This window comes from Ctenocephalides felis, unplaced genomic scaffold (genome assembly GCF_003426905.1).
Source record: "Ctenocephalides felis isolate EL2017-DRISC unplaced genomic scaffold, ASM342690v1 CF-g0.4_SCAFFOLD_01604, whole genome shotgun sequence".
In the NCBI taxonomy this organism is placed as follows: domain Eukaryota; kingdom Metazoa; phylum Arthropoda; class Insecta; order Siphonaptera; family Pulicidae; genus Ctenocephalides; species Ctenocephalides felis.
This window is the reverse complement of record NW_020537758.1, coordinates 57,811,644-57,830,317: the sequence shown is the minus strand read 5'-3', so window position 1 is coordinate 57,830,317 and position 18,674 is coordinate 57,811,644. Positions and strand designations below refer to the sequence as shown.

The 18,674-nt window shown below is 29.2% G+C and overlaps 1 protein-coding gene across 2 annotated transcripts in view; it reads right to left on the bottom strand.

The window, feature by feature from the left end:
• LOC113372489 (protein FAM102A) overlaps window positions 1–18,674 on the bottom strand; it is a 211,597-nt gene that overhangs the window by 30,278 nt on the left and 162,645 nt on the right. Inside the window, exons 2-6 of one of the 2 annotated variants that reach the window (XM_026612825.1) lie at window positions 13,781–14,095; window positions 11,962–12,119; window positions 9,171–9,426; window positions 7,599–7,664; window positions 278–499 (exon numbers count right to left, since the gene is read on the bottom strand). In XM_026612825.1, the coding sequence (XP_026468610.1) occupies window positions 278–499; window positions 7,599–7,664; window positions 9,171–9,426; window positions 11,962–12,119; window positions 13,781–14,095 (1,017 nt within the window). The remainder of the gene's footprint in view (window positions 1–277; window positions 500–7,598; window positions 7,665–9,170; window positions 9,427–11,961; window positions 12,120–13,780; window positions 14,096–18,674) is intronic. The other variant, XM_026612826.1, reaches the window with a different exon arrangement.

The following is an 18,674-nucleotide window of genomic DNA, read 5'->3' as shown; positions in this document are numbered from 1 at the left end:
AACAATTTTACACAGATTAATTTTACACTAAGTAATTTCCAAAGATATACTATGTTGGACAAAGATAGAAAGATTTCATATATTAGAAAAAAATATTATATGTATTTGCACTAAAATATTTTAAAGCTACATATTTATTTCCAAATATCATGATTTATATTATCATTTCAAAAGTCAAAATATCAATTTGAATCAAAATCACTCCAAAATACAATCATAGTTATTCTTTCTTCCATACTTAGAGAGTACTAGTATCATATTAGAAAGCATTTAGTACCCGGATAGGGGAGTACGGGGCGCGGTGCCCGGGCTGGCGCGTCGCGATGCCGACTGCGATGCCGCCTGCGGCAGTTCGAGGAACTGCTCGATGTGCAGCTGCTGATGCTGCGGCAGATCCCCGTCCGGACCAGCCTCGTCGGAAGGGCTGGTCGCAACGGGCGAGAGTCGCGCGGTCGCCTCCTGCGTGCGACGCGAGAGGGCGCGAAGCGAATGCGGTAGACTGTGGGGTATGCGGGTTAGGTTTAGTAGTGAATGGTAATGGATTACAAATGGTAATGAATAAGCATACTTGTCTAACATACAGTAAAAATAAAGGATATATGATTAGGTTGATCATACTCAAAGAGAATAAGTTATTCTAATAGAATAAGTTATTCTAATACAGTGGTTCCCAACCTTTTCAATGTCACTACCCCTGTGAACAAGTATGGGAATTAAGTTTACCCCTAGCTAATTTAAAATAATTAAAACCACACAAATTTGAACAAAAATATGTTTATTATCCAACTCCATTTATAGAACAAATGTTTAGTCTTTAATTTTGGCAATATATTCTTTTTCTTTTTGTGTTCTGTGATTTTCAAGAAACAATCCAATTTCTTCTCGTAATTCGTAAACCCTACTTACAACCATGCCTCTTGACAACCAACGTACGTCTGTACGCGCGCCTTAGGGGGCGCCAAAACGAGTTTTGAAAATTAAATTTATAATATGTTATAATATTTTTATTATTTATATAAAATCTAGAATATTTAATAAATTATAATAAACAATGTAACTCAACTAAAGACACAAAAAGCGTATTTATTTTGCAATGTGATATCAGTAGAAACAAATAACCGATTAATAACTCTGCAAATTAGTAAATAACAACACTGTTTATTGCTTAATCTGCTTATTCAAATTTTTCTTTGTTTGAAGTTACCGTGAAATCGAAAAGAAAATTATCTAGTGTTCAATCCCATAAGCGCAAACCTGCGAAATATTAAATTAATTATTGGGCATTATTGACAAAAAATTGCAAGCTGATTTAGTTTAAACAAATTATAATCAGGAAAATAAAAAATGGGGAGTCATGCTTAGAAAATGACATGTTTATTCCAAAAAATTGAATTGTAACTTTTGTTTTTGTTGCAAATGTTTGCAAATTCCTCGATTTACTAAATAAATTTAAAATCAATGTATGTTATACGCTTTTAGATTATATCTAATTTTTTGTATACTAAATTCAGAATAATTAAAAATTAATTGTTAAAAAATTTGTAAATATTTACATAATGTTAATGATAAACTGTTCAAAAAAAAGTTACATGCGGGCGCTAAAGACCCTAGGACCGACCCTGTCTGTATGGTACAAAAGAGCATTTAATGTAGCTCCAATTACATCGCATAAAACTTTGAATAATCTTGAGTTAGGTTGGGAACCACTGTTCTAATAGAATAAGTTATTCTAATAGAAAAAGTTATTTATTTTTTTTATAAAAATTAATGCTTCATAGAGTCAGGAATGTTCCATGTATCAAGTAGATGTTATAAGTATGAAGTTTTTATATTCATAAACATACAATTTTCCTAATTGAAATGAAACAAATACATTTTTTAAATTTAAAAATATTTCATTTTAGTCTTCCCTTTAAGTTTTTTACAACATGGCGGGACACAAAAGTCCAGTTTGACTTTGAGCAATTATACTGTGAAAACCAAACCAAGTACATCAGAACAAATAACACATCAAACAACTATCTGACTTTCTTCAGTAAAATTCATCATCGTTCAAATGTGTTATTTCTGCCGTTTTTCAAAAATTTGCCACTTAATTCTTTTTACCCAATAGACATGATAAACTTGGACGGCCAAGGGGCAGACAGATCCAATGTTTTATTTTTAATTTTAAAGGAATTTTACGAAATAATAGCTACTGTTCAACCACTGCAAAATATAAATTTCTTCATGAGTACATTGTTATAGAGATAACACTGTGTATAACCTAGATCTGGTATTTCGTCAAAAATATTCATCAGCAGAGATAATAACTATTTATTCAATTATCTTTGTAAAATTGCTTTTTTAACTTAATTTACTATTTTATTTATATTTTTTAATGTTTACACTTTCGCGCGTGTAAGCTTTTAAAGATATATATATATATATATATATATATATATATATATATAATATATATATCTTTAAATATATATATATATATATATATATATATATCTTTAAATATATATATATATATATATATATATATATATATTATATTATATATATATAATATATATATATATATATATATATATATATATATATATATATATATATATGTTATATCAAATAATAATTTTACTCAATAATAATTATTCGTAAGTGGTTATTAAAATTGCCAATGTACCCATTCTCTCAATTCCATAATAAAAAGTTATATAATATAGTTATAGTAATATATCTTCTTATAGTAGAGAGTGATTTCTTGTATCATAAAAGCACAAAGACGCATTTTTCGTGCGACAATAATTTCCATTAATACTTACATATTAAAATTCAAATAAAAACACGACGGCAAAAGGTCATATGTCCCAAAACGACTATATATTTTTCGACCTTAAAGCGTTTTAGAATTCAAGACAAACATGTCAAGTTTAACGTTGCACACAAATGTCCCTACCTACATTTACAGTCCATTTACAACACACAGAATGAAACGCATGAATAAATTTGCAAATAAATTTGCGTTGCCAGAAGCATTTTGGTTAAAGAGCTCCTTAAAAAAAGGTGCAAACTCGTTTCAAACCCTTTTCGTTACGTATTTACTCACTCAGACTCACATATGTGACAATGCATAATATATTTATAGTACAACAGGCGACACGGATCCTGACAAACAACTCTTTCCCCATTTATTGATTGAATCACTTCAATAATATGTTCGAATGTAATACAAAAGCTCGCAAACACTCAAACGAAATGAAACTCAAACAAAAATAAAACAAATAAAATCACAAAAATATAATCTAAAGTAAACGCAAGAAAGCAAAAAATATGTGAAAGAAAATGTTATTGAGTTATACAAACTTCTTGAATTTTGTTAGTTAATGATATATGAATCAAAAGTAGGCAAGTGGATAGTTTAAAATGTTAGAATAGATTTATTTGTTGAAAGCTTAAAAACCTACTAATCATCTATCTATATGTGCGACATTTTCTATAAGCTGCAAATATTGGTGCAGTGTTAATAAAAGTAAAATGACAACAAAAGTTTTCAAGCGTCATTCAAGAATGAAGAATCGTAAAATTATTTCGCTTAACAATAATATAAGTGTTATTTAGTTATTGTTTACTTGTTCCAATAGAAACGAAACGAATAAAAATTAAAAACTTTTCTTCATATTTATGAGAATTTCACATACTAAATGTAGAAAAAATATAGGCAAAATGATATGGTTTTTATTTTTAATAATATCTATTTATTTAATAATATTATAACCAGTCTCAATCGTTTTTACTCATATTTGGGTTTCATTGACTACCAGTAACAATAAGGTATTTTAAATAAGTAGGATCTAAAATAACGTATTTTAACATGAATCCTTTTGGGCTTAGGACGTGAAAATAGGTCTTTGCAATAAATGCAAGTCTCTTCTTTTAACCAGTGGATCCTTTGGTTTGTTTTAAGAAGTAGTTTAGAGCAGAAGTTAAAATGCAATTATCTTTGACAGATTTCAACTTTCTTCTTGGCGTCGAATGAAACTGCTTTAAAGACTGTAGTGGTTACAAATAAAGTGACTTTATTGTAGTTGTAGTGGTTACAAAATAGTACTATGTCTTTTTGTAGATTGTATAAGTATGTCAGAGGGTGAACAAAAATGAATAAATCATTGAATTTTTATAAAACACCTGATTATTGCAATAAAATTGACCAAATTCACTATCAGAAGTTTATAGATCTTAACAGAAATAATTACAAATAACAATACGTACGGCCTCAAAAAATATGAAAAAACCACCCCCAAAATAAACTTTTAGCGCGAAACACTTTCAAACTAATTACTTCGACAACACTGTGACAATAATGCTCAACATCTTACACTATTACGGAAACGTTTGTAAAACCAACCAGTTTTGAAATGATGCCACTGTATCAATTTGTCCATATACCATTTTGTAAATTTTTTCCAATCACTTTAAATATAGTTTCGATGAAATATAAATAAATATATATATAGCTTATGATAAAATAACAAATTGACAAAAACTTAAAAAGTACAATATGATAAATACATTTTAAACTACTCAATTTTGACTAAAATCGATTCTAAAGTTATGCAAATACTCCTCAGATAACATTTTCAACCCCTTCAAATCGCAGTGTGAATACCGCATTTCTGAATGTCAGTGTCAGATTAATGGACACCAAAGCCAATTCAAATACCCTCAGAAATGTCATGAGAATAAGTTAACTGACATCTAGATATTTAGCATAGCACTACGACCAAATATTGAGTTCTATATTTTGATATTATGAACTTACAAACTATGAAAAACTGATAGATTATATCTTTAGATCGTTATAAATAATACAGTGAATTATAACTACAGATAATTATTACTTACTAACAATAGGTATAAAAATTATGAGCTCTTACGAAATAAAATACTACGTATAACTATATTCGAGAATTACCCTAAATTCAGATTATTTGGCCATTGTGCCAATTTTAGAATGTTCAACAATCTACACTATACAAACAAAATATATTCTCAAAAGTAATACAGTAGCGAGAAGAAAACGGCAATTTTTCTATTATTTTTAGTTCGTTTGGTCATTTGCTACACTTGTGAATAATGAAACGTTTTCGACGATTGTATATGAGTTTTAAAATTTTATTTCTTTCTGCAATTCTAGCAACACCCATTTCTAGTAACACCATTTATTATTTTATTAATTTTTACATTCAAGATTTAAAGAAAGATCGAGAAAGACACAAATCATAAACAAAAAAATTATTAAAAATACAACAAAATATCATGAATTATTCCAAAAAATAAATACTCAACTCATAGAAACCCGTTTTGTTAAATATAAGTCAATTTTTTATATTTGATTAAGATACGATAAAATTATTGACATCGTTGAATTAGAAATTTTAATTAAATTTCATTTACTCAATACAAAAATTCCCTACGTTCAGACTCATATTCATAAAACCTAATAAGATCCTGATATAAATAACTCACTAAATAATGCAAAATTATTTTTGGTGATTCTCCAAAACGACTATACTGATAACCATCAAATTTACAAAATCATAGACTAGACGGTGGCAACAGTATATGATTCGGAATCTAGACTATGAAACTCAAAGAAATATTCAATCTAAATTCATATGAATATCGGGAGCATATATATTTCCTTGCTGATTCAAATATAAATCAAATTTATATAAAGCATATGAAACTGTATCAATTTAGATTTATCAATATCTTAAGGATTTTGAAATTTGATGTTTTGAGTATAGTCATTGTTAAAATTGTTTTATATAATAAAGCGAAGCACGTGCGAAAGCCAAATATCAATGCAAAACACCAAAATACAATAACGAGCAGTTACTATTAACCCCCAAATACACAATCCAAGCAGAAAATCCACCGCTTTTTGTAAGATGCACAAACATTTTTTTCAGTACTAATGTTTCGAATTCTCAATCCATTTTTGTCGTTAATATACCTGTGTACATGCCCCGGTTGGAGCGAAACCATAGAATTTGCCCTTTGCTGATCCACAGGTCTGGGCATAAGAGGTTCATGCCTCACTGACCGCCTAGCTTTACTACTTCTCTGAGGCGGAGGTACTTCGGGAGCTTTGAAGATTTCTTCGCCGTCCAGAATATCTCTTGAAAATGCTGTGCTTCTATTTTCTCCTAACTTTACACTGACAGTTTTCCTACTAGCCAAAGGAGTTAGGAAAGGATGGCCGTTTAATTTGTACACTCTGTCAGGAATCGAGCTCATTGAACTTTGTCTCGGTCCTATTGGCCTGTAGCTATCAAAACCATAACCGTCAACTTTTGAATCTTGATCACCTGGATCTCGAATTTCAGGGGTCGCAAACACCTCATCGTTGGATGATGTGTCTAAATCTTCACTTTGAACCGATGCGTTAGGAGTTCCGTAGATAGTCACGTCGCTTGTATTTGAACAAACACTATTGTTTAGCGCGGAAGGGCGCGTGTGATAGTTATTTGGATTGTTTGTTGTTGGAAATGGTATTCCGTAGATTTTATTCTGCGAAGATTTCACAAGCGGCACAGCCGCTGGAAACTTGGACCTTAAATAATTGGATGATATTTTCGCTATTTTTAAATCCCTTCATAAAAATAAATATTTTTGTAAAAAGAAGTTGTAAACAAAAAATTAATAACTAACATTTACAATACAAACATGCCGTTTTGCAATAATTTGAATTAACTTAATTTCAAACAAATAATATCAATATTACTCTAGTATGCTGCATTCAGAAAAAAATATAGTGACAGTTTTAAGAGAAAACACAGGTGCAAAACATCAATATGCTACATTTATAACGCTTCATGCGCCAAAACTGCTAAGCACTTAACGCTTGCGAATAAATTTATCACTTATAAATTATTTTGTTTATTTATTTTAAATGTATTCATTTCAAACTTTTGCAACTAATGAAAAATTCTATCTACGAATGAAAAAGGTACCAATCAATAATTTCGTTCGATTCTGTTTTCTGCACATTTACATGGATGAATGTGTAAATAATTATTTAACATACTTTATATGAGATAAATAAAAAATCGATTATATTGAATATATCATTGTGATTTTAGTGCTAATGATAAACTATATTTCACTATGCACTCTAAACTAAAGAGATTAAATTATATTTGTATCTTTAAAACACACATAATTTTCAATTGAAATATATTTTAACAAAATGTAGTCAAAATTCGTATTATACCAAAACCTAAGCATTTGGAAAATATACCTTTAACTAAAAATAGAAAGTAAAGAAATAAATCTGTAGTACAAATCCACAAGCATACCAAATCATTCACCGATTTCTGAATTATGTTATTCACCATAACATATGAAGCCCCCAAAGTATATACAAATATCTCGTTTATATTTGTTGTAAGTTTCGGATATGTTTTATATGTATAAAATGTCGTTGAGGACGTAGAGAATTCCGGTAGATTTATTTTTTAAGTTTTATATTTGTCATCAGTTAGTTGATTATTATATATATATTATATTTTAAACAATTGTTTATCAAAAATAATAATAAATACCTGGTGTGTCCTGAATCGCCTTCACTGCTTTGTCGGCTGTGTTGGCTTTGTGAAAAACTACTATACCTGGAACAAACAATATAAGTATAAAAATTGTCAAATATCTATATTTGAAAAGAAAAAATATTTCGAATAAACTGCTATGGCTTGTTTTGTTTAATTAAGCTTTCCTATGAGTTCAAGAAATTCTTAATAAAATTCATTGAAAAACCTCCATTGTCTAAAAGCAGGGAGAAAAATGATTCGATCACTGAAATCTTCTTTATGAAATAGAAGTTTGTGGTTGGAGGGTGAAGATTTAGAGTTGTCTATATTTTTCAATTCAACATTATACAAATTTACAATAAAGAAAATTAGCCCTATAATTTGAAAAAAAAATAGTTAGAGATGGACAAACCTTGACTTATAATATTAAATAAGATTTTTAAAGTTAAATTTAACGTTTTTAGTTCAAGAAAATCTTAATCGAAATTCGGTGAAAAACATTCATTGATTAAAAGAGGGATGAAAAATTATTCAATTACTAAAATGGACTATTGTGAAATAGGGGCTTGTAATAAGAAGGTGAAAAATTAGGCCTGTATGTATGAACTATAAAAAATAAATTAAAAGTGTCCAAAAAATTAAAAAAATCTTAACACGTTCGCAGACATGAATGCTATAGCATTCAAACTTTAATATCAATTATGTTGAATTTAACAACACGACATGAGAATTTTATATAAAAAAAAAGATTAGCTTCTAAAACTATGAAATATTGAAATTTACTTACAATTAGTCTATATAAAACTAGTAACATATTTGAATAAATATATATATTTGAATTATGTAAACGGCTACCTTATTGCTTCCGATTATTCTTCAAGCATGTTTGCCACGATTGTTAATATAAATATAGCATTATAATAAAAATGCACTAAAAATTTAAGCGCAGTATTTCACCCCCAATAATCAAACTTTAATATAGCATTTATAACATTAATATAACATTGAGAAATCACAGCCTGTTATTTACATTTAAAGATTATTATTTTATTAACTAAAACCATTAATTATAAAGATAGCACGTCTCAAACTGTTCATACCAAAATACGTGCTTAAGAATTGAAATTATAACTTATAGTAATACAGGAAGTAAATCGGTTAATTGGCCATTACCATTTAAAATCGTAAACTTTTATTCCATAGTATAAATCCGAACGTGTCTAATTGTGATTTCAAGCGATTTCGAACGTTTGAATAATAGTGCGTGTGATTTTATCAGTTTATTTTTTTATCAAATATTTGTTACAAATAAAATACTGTAATGCTCTAATGGCACTAATAGCTTGCTCTTTTACCTAAAGACACTTACCGCGGGAAAACAAAATAAGTCAAGGGTTACCGCTACTTAACTTATTTTATTATGCAGTCTTATAATGTAAGATTATCTTGCAACTACCCTTTTAATAGAACAAAAATAGTTTCAAATAAATTCACCAAATAGTTGCCAAATATTTTTGAAAAATAAAAAATTAGCAGCTCATTAAGTCGTGAATTTTTGATAATTCAATGTTTCTATTATCAACTCACCCCGATCCTTTCGACAATTGGCTGGTATTAGATGAATTCCTACTATGACTTTGAACATGACAGTTGTTTTGCTGCTGCTGCTGATGCTGCAAACTACCATTGGACTGACTAAGTAAAGTTGTTCCTGCTGCATGGTGAGGAGGACCATCAGATTCAGACGCACAGCAACTTGACGTTAAATCCGACAACGTCACGTCCGATATCGCGTCGTGGTCTTGTTGGGATGATGAGTGGTGGTGATTGTGATTTAAAAGTTCTGAAAAAAATTAGGCATATATGTTTGCGATACACACTATAACCACCTATAATATGGCTCATCTATAATTTGGATATGTTTTATATATTTATACGTTTTAATAAATAAATTTACTGAATAAAAATAAAACGTTTTAATGATTAAATTTACTAAATCAAAGAACAAAGAAAACGCAGACATTTTATACATGTTATCAGAATCGAAACCTGTAACTAGCTGTAAGTGGAATTCTGTCTTAAGGCAATTAAGGCATCGTGCCTTAAGACAAATTGCTGGAACTTCCCGTACCAAAAATTATTATTTTTTTAAAAACGATTGACATTTTTAAAACAAATTTACTTCAAAAAAATAAGATTTTTGAGAAACTATAAATTAAACAAAAAATTTTCATTTTTTTTCAAAAAAAAATCTAATTTCTTTTTTTTTTTTTTAATTTTTTTTGGAAAAAATAATGTTTTCTTTATTTTGGCATATTTTGGAAGATCTTTTTTCAAAACAATCGTACTGCTTTAACTGCATAGAGACAAAATGTCAAAGCGCGTAAGAGCCGCGTCGCCGTCTAACGAATAAATATTGGTACGGAACCCATAGGAATGCAAACAAAAGTTATACTTATTGTTAAAATCTCTATAAAATATCTGATAATTTGATGTGCATATGTCTAATGATCATTTCTGACCGCCAAATGGCATTTTTTTTACTTTTTTCGTTAGATCTCCGAAACCGCCAGACCTGCCCTCATGAAAATTTGATCAATTCTTCATCTTGTCAATACAAGTCAAATGTTTTTTGAATTATTAAAATCGGACGCTCCGTTCTCTTAAAAACTGAGTTACCGTTTTCGGCACTTTTTGCCCCGTATCTTTGGAACGGCTGGACCTGCCTTCGCCAAAAAGTAATCAGCACGTCTACTTATCAATACGAATCGAATGTTTTTTCCGCACATACATACACACACGTACATACATACATACATACACACACACACACATACACACATACATCCATTTTTTCTAAGGTATGCCAAAATGTTCAGAAACCTTTGAAACGTAAAGATATATAAAAATTTTCATTTTCGATTTTTTTGCGATTACTATAACTTACCCTACGGGAAGTTAAAAAACAGAAGGTGATGATCAAGTCGGCATTTGTAATGGAATATAATTTGAATACATTTTATATACATTTTTATTTTAATGAATAAATTCACTATAATATAGTAAGATGACATTAGGTTTATTTATCGGTTAGTTTAATAAATTCTTAATGCAACTATAAGGACAAATATTTCCCTAAATAAACAAGTACAAATAGATAGCAAACTCGCACGCGATATGTTTTAATGCAGATAGATTTGTATATTTATTATAATAAAAATGGTATTCTCTATCTGACTTTTGTTCCAAACTAGGGTTTATACAAAAACCGGCATTTCAGAAAACCGGTTTTCAAATTTAAAAAAAAAAAACGGTTTTAACCGGTTTTCGAATTTAATATAGAAAATAAATTTTTGCTCGAATATTCTGTAATTTATACGCAAAATGCAATTTAGAATAGTATTTAACTGAATTTATTTATTGTTCAATTTTATAAATAGTAAACAAAATTATTTTAATTTTAATTAGTAGAACTAAAAAATAACAGTTTATCTTGATTCAATAACTTTGAAAATAATTATTCGTTATTCATGCAACATTTTCATATATAAGAATGAAAATATTTTTATGATAGTGAAAGGAAAGTTTTCGAATAAATAAATACAATACATTTTTAAATTAAAAAAAATTCATTAAATAAAAAAAATAAAAAAATAGTAGATACATATTGATACATACTTGTTAATATCTAATAATATTTCAAGAATCAAAACGCTTTCATCTATCTTTTATATTTGGCTATATTTGTCATTTTTCATTTATACAGTAAAAACCAATTTTTTTCACTATAAAACCGGTTTTCGAATTCCATAATTTTCGCCAAAAAACCGGTTTTTAAAACCGGTTTTTGAAAACCGACAAACCCTATTCCAAATTAACTAAACTAAACTAAAGTGGTACAAGATTATTGATTATTTTATTAATTTTACTTATTTGAGATAATTTTAGCAAGTGACGTCAGTATCTGCTCAGTCATAGAAAACATATTCACTTAATATCAATCACAAATTAACAGTAAAATTAGAAAACTACCGAAAGCTTATACAAAAGAAAAACATTTAAGTGGGTCAGAATTTATGAAACTTTTTCGGCTTTTTTAACTATTTTTTTACTAGTATAAAATTATCACAAGTGTTTTATAGACCGGTCAATTTACGCATTATAAAATACGAAAAAGTTGCACTTAAAAGCAGATAATTTCAAACGTGAATTTTTTTTTGTAAAGTTTTTGACAGTTACGATTAATACCATCACTCCATTTCGGATTGACGTTGAGTTCTGGCACACCCTGTATATGACAATTAGTGATTAAAATACACTTAATATTAATAGCTGAGAGTGTTGAATATGCAAACAAAACCCAATTGAATTATCTCACCTGATCCGAGTAGCGCCGGCCTTTTCTTTGGCAAAGACCCGAATCCGGATGATCCGGAAGCGTTGCTACAATCGTCGCGCGCCCTGGATTCTAATTCACTGGAAACACTTATGTCGTCTTGTGAAGGCGGCCTGCTGTGCTTTAATGAAGGCGTTGGCCTGAAATTTACATCAATAATCAAACACCATACAAAAAGAATTACGATACAAAAATAGAATACACCTATACCAATAAAAATATTTTCCATTATTTCTACACATTTTACGTACACATTCACTATTAGAAGATGTTTATTATTTTTAGAATTTTTTTCGTATATATAATACCGCTTTTGAATACAATAATTACTCCAAAATTTTAATCAACCAACTACGTATTAAATATCTGATTCAAAAAGCAATAAAAAAAAGTATTTGGTATTGGTATTTTGCCTTGAGGCAAGTTATATGAACTTTTCGATATGTGTAAATAATCGACTTAATCAATAAAAAAATAAATTAATTTATGAGTACACAATTGAGAACGAACGATCAAATTAATTCGGAGTATTTTCTAAAAGCAAATTTTCAAAAATCAATAATTTTTATAATTGAACAAGTTTCCGTAGGACTTTAATGATTTAGTATGTTCATTAAGACCAAGTACTCTAATGTTATACCAAGTAAATCGTCTAATTTTAATTTCAACAAACGTCAAAAAAATACCAATTTTCTCAAACTTTGATAAATTTTTAAAATTAAACTACTTGTCGTAAGATCATAATATTTCAGTAAGTTCTATAAGACCATGATATATAGCCAAAAAAAGTTCCATAAAAATCGGCTTAAATTTTTTGGCACGGATGTATGTATGCACGTTCGGATACAATTTTTCGACCATGATTTCAAGAGCACTGTCAACCGATTTGAATGATTCAAAAAACATTCGATTTCTATTGATGAGGAAATGTGCTGATTAGTTTTTGGCAAAGATTCAGCCCTTTCAAAAATACGGAGCTATTGTGTAAAAAATAGAAATGAAGCTTATCATTAGTATTTTATATGCAAAATCTATAGTCTATAAAATACGAATGATAAAATTTAATCTATTTAGAAATATTCAAAACAATTGTTATTGATTATTAATCAATTTTTATTGATCATAAATTATTTATATTCAACGAATAACCGTCCCTCAGGTGTGGACGGTTGTGACGCTCGCAATTTAAGAGTTTTCTTGTATGATTTGTTTTTATGACAACTCCATGGCATTTAAGAAAAATATTTCAATATTTGCTCGTAGACGAATGTTTTTTTTTGTTTATTTGGCTTCGCTTACTCTGAGCATTTAGCCACCTACAACATTTATTTACATTCTATACTAATTTTATATCATATTCAATCTATATATAGATTCTATTCTGCTTATACTATCTATCAACTTATCTTCTTCAAATAAATCCTATTTCTTCTACATAGCTCAAGTTATATTCATTCTTCCCTTTTTTATCTTCTTACTTCTTTCTACTATTTCATTTGTAATTTCAATTCTAATTCAATTTCTATACATTCTAATACCTTATACATTTTAATCATTTTTTTACATACATCTTACAATTGAAATTCTTATATCGCCACTAGACGAATGTTCAATTTATTATTTAATTTACGTTTCTCACATGTATATTAATAAAATTATTGCTAATCAAAAAAGGGGCACAACCGCATCTAGTCTCCCCTATTATCTGATTAACAGTTGGTATATATTTCATATTAATTTTAGATTGATAAATATAATGCAATTTGAAACGAGATAATAATTAAAATTCTAACCAACTTACACTTTGAATAAAATATCGCCACTGAGCATCGACATCTTGATGGCGACCCTTAACATGCTATTATCTTGCCTATGCCTTTGGTCATATCCTTCCAGCAGACACCTCCTTGCGGTGGCGACGCCGGCAGCGGCAAACTCTGCCAAATTGAGATCACAGAAGCCGAGCTTCCTGTAGCTCCTTCCTCCTTTCAATTCTTTTCGAACTGAGACCCGTAGAACACAAGGATCAAGGACACCAGTTGACGCGGGCGCTGACATTTTGCAGACGAATTGGAAACTGGTACCCCATCGAACACTATGCTCCCGAACTTCTTCTCTGTAGAAATAATGGACATGATTAGTTTCAGCAAAGAAAAAAGCACAAAATACATTTTTCAAATATACATTTTTAATTGGAAAATGAAAGTTGTGCAAAAATTCGTATACTGTACATAATATATTTTGATTTGATGAAAAATTGAAATCCAAGATTGATCTCCCCCTTCAAATTCGTGGCAAATACTTAATTATCGGAAGAAAATGTAATTATTGTCATAGTACTTTTTTAGACCTGCGTTATAGAGCTTTTCCGTATTAGTATTCCATACCAAGTATGATACATCAAGTATAATTCAAAGATTTTGACTTTATCAATATTCATCAACTGATGAACTGAGTCTTGATGTATCATACAATAACTAGTTGGTATTAGTATTTTGCCTTGGGGGCCGTTCAAGTATTACGTAAGCACTATAGGGGGGCGGGTGGTTATTGAGTTGCTTATTTTGGGTTGACATGGGGGGCAGGGGAGTCTGGATGATGATTACGTCATAAGTAGTATTTTTATTTTTTTACGTTAATTGCAAAATGTTTACGTAAGCATGGGGGTAGGGGGTAAGAGCTTTGCTTACTTTTGCTGACAAGGAGGATGGGGGGGTAAATAATTGTAATGAATATGCTTACGTAATACTTGAACGATCCCTTGGGGCAAGTTACATGAACTTCCCTATATGTGTAAATAATCGACTTATCACTCAAAAATAAATTAATTTATGAGTGATGACATAATTGAAAACGAACAAAAACGTTTCTTACTCGGAGTATTTTCTAAAAGCAAATTTTCAAAAATCAATAATTTTTATAATTGAACCAGTTGCCGCAGGACTTTAATGGTTTAGTATGTTCATTAAAACCGATTTACTAAGTTAGCCGTCCATTTTTACTCATTTTTTCAAACTTTGATAAACTCTTAAAATTAAACTACTTATCGTAATGCCCTAATATTTCAGTAAGTTCTATAGGAATATAATATATATTGCCAAAAAAAGTTCCATAAAAAACGATTTAAATACTTTTTACAACAGTTAATTACAAGAGAACGTCTTGGTATATTTTCACCTAAAACTAATCAGTATCATTCCCAACTAATATCTTTCGAACAGTTTTTGATTTTTTAAAATCGATTCGGTAGTTTGAGCTTAAATGTGGACGAAAAGTTTAGCACTTTTTTCAAATTACAAAGAAACGGCTCGGCAGATCGTCGCACAAAACTGACAAACGATAGTCCTCAGACGTTTTTGAGAAAACGTCGATCAAAAGTCTGATTTTGATAAATGCCAAAAAACGATACGTATCTAAAATTAGTACGACGACACCTATCGTAAAATTAGTACTAATTTTTGCAAACTTTGACGAATTTTTAAAGTTAAAAGAATTGTCGTAGGGCCGTAATATTTTAGTATGATCTATAATTATCTATCTACCGCCAAAAAAAATCATAAAAATCGTCGAAAAAATTTAGTTTAACACTTTTTTACAAGAAAACGGCCCGTCGATTTACGGTAAAAAATCTGTTCACACACACACACATACTTTTTCCAAATGTGATCTCATTCGATTCAGAATGGCTTGGAACGTCGACAAAACATAAAATTAGCGAATTGGATTTTTTGAAACAAACTTCTTCGGGAAGTTAATAATTATACAAATTTGTATTTTTAACATATTTGCCTTTGAGAAGAATTTAACATTTTTAAATGATTAAAAAAATTCGGTTGCCTTTCTCCTATACAATGGTTTCAGAGAATAGTTCAAATATAGAACATATAATACCATATGAAGCAACATGTTTTCAAAGCTACCGCGCTACATATAATTAATTCTGTTATAACTTTTATTAGGTTCATGCTTTGTGAATAACGCAGGAATTATTGTATTTTAATATGGCAGTTTAAATTCTACTCCATTAAACTCATTATCAGAAAAATAAAAATGCAAAAAACAGCAAAAATTGAACTGCTTATCAATAAAAAACTGTAACAGTTTTAGACAGATTATTACCATTACTATTGCATCAAAACTTTGAAGACTTTAAAGTGTATTTTACTTTTTTTTTTAGTTTTTAAGTCATGGAGAATTTTAAAGATTACGACGTTACATAATGTTACATAATGAATCAATTACTCAATTCCATAATATTAATGCATAAATTTTGTTCTATAGAGCTTAATCAACGAATGTGTAACTTTATAAAAAAAATGCAGTTTTCGCAAAAAACTCCTTTACAGCTTTAATATGATACCGATGACAAAATTGCAACAACGTTCATAGATTTGAAAAATCGACGTATAAAATTTAGAAGCAGAGTGTTAGAATTTCAAACTTCATATAAGTAATACATTCAGCCTGATTCGAGAGTATCGCTGAAATTCATTCAACGAGTCAGTTTAATTACAAATACAAATCATCGTTGTCGAAGTAAGATCTGTTGCATATAACTGGGTGAGATAGAAACATAGTAAATGCAAAACTCAAATTAAACTGCATATGGTTATAAAATCGTGAGAGCTTTATGCAGATTAATAGCCATACCGAATGCAAAGACCGCAACATGCAGAGCTTTTAAAGCGCGCTATGGGAAAATTCAAAGAAGACCACTCCACATACGCTTCAATATAAAAACCGCATTTTGACTCTTGCATATTTTACTTAATAACGAGCTTTCGGAAAACTATGACATTACGAAGAAAGTTTCTATTGCGGTTGTAAAATTGAGTATGATTATACAAATGATTGAATCATAAAATGTAGTGTTTACAAAAAATTAAAAAAAGATTTTTTATTTTATATAATATTTGAAAATTTGTGAATTCATTTCACAAAAAGTGGCATTTTGTCTAAAAAAAAAAAACAATATGCATAAACTATATCAAGTCTGAGTGAGTTGATTATTCAGAAATGATATCTATCAAACAGTTTTTTTTTAATTTACCAATTAAGTAACTGGTAATTTTTTTATTGGTCAATTTCGAAAATTTAAGTACTAATAATTGTTAGACCTCGTTAACATTGATTAGTTTGGGTGGAAATTGCTCAACCTTTTTTTGTAAAATGCATGAATTCTACAAAAAAAGGTTGAACAATCTCCACCTAAACTAATCAATGTTAACGCGATCTAACAATTATTATTATTAAATTTTCGAATTGACCAATAAAAAAATCACCAGTTACAAGAAGAAACGGGTGCAGTCGTACGCAAAAACAAATCAACGTTATTTCCTATATATGCATTTCAAATGATTTTAGAATTTCTAAAATCGACTTAGGATTTCGAAAAAAAATTATAAATCAAATCTTCAACACCGAATTCTGAAGGAACCGACTTTTTAGACATTATAAAAACATTACCACTTCTCCAATTTTGTGTCAAACTATTCTGAATATAAAATCATCACAAGAACACTGGTGCATATGGCGTTGTGCTGTAAGGCAAATTGCTAGAACTTCCAACACAGTAATTAAACATTTGCATAATAAAAATACTCAATCATCAATAAAATTCAATTAATGAGAAGTAACAATTCTTTTAAGTATTTTTATAATAATTGTCATAAGTTCTGTAAATTTCATCGTCGTATTTTATAAATCTATAATAATATAAATGTTTACATTTGGACGACGACCTTTATCAATGTTTGTCTACAATGACAAAAACATAATAAACAAACACCATTCACACAAGTAATGTGCTTTTTAAATCAGTCTAATCGGATGCGCCGTTCTTTCAAAAACTGGTTGTTTTTGTGCTTTTTGCTCCGTATCACCGGACTGGCTGGATCTGCCTTTGCCAAAAACAAATCAACACATTTCTTCGTCAATACAAATAGAATGTTTTTTAAATAATTCAAATCGGTTAATACGTGCTCCCGATATCGTGGACGAAAAATTCTATCCAAACATACGCTCACACACACACATACTCATACATCAATTTTTTGTAAGTCTTCATGTCTAATATTTTTAAATATTGTTAATTTAAAGAAACGACACATTGTTACTAGAACAATTATTTAAATCCGCGGTTTCCAACCTGTAGGACGCGCACATATTTTTCCTTGGGTTATAAATGGTTATATTTATTATTTACCATAAACTGAACCAAAAAAGTTTCTGAGTTGAAAAAGATCTACAAAATGCGGCTCTCGCATTTTGCATAACAAACCCCTGTGCCCTGTCTATCAATTTAGCACAGCTTTTTAATTCTTTATAAACAAAAGATATTTTTTCAAAAAATGTCCTAAAGTCCTAAAAGAAAAGTTTATGTTTTCGCGAGAAAATCCAATTTGCTAATTTTATGTTTTCTCGATGACATTCTGAATCGAATAAGATCAAATTTTTAAAAAAGAATGTGTAGGTATGTATGTATTAGTATCATTTTCAACAAAGCTAAAACTGATTTAGAAATTGAAAAACAATTCGATGTAGTTCGATAAAGATCAGCTTCAATTATTTACACACGTCGGGAAATTCATGCAACTTGCCACGACAAAAAGCCACCTACAACTAGTTTTACTTTTGAAAATAATTAAAATTAAAAAAAAAAAATTGTAACCATATATGTATATGAACGTATACAT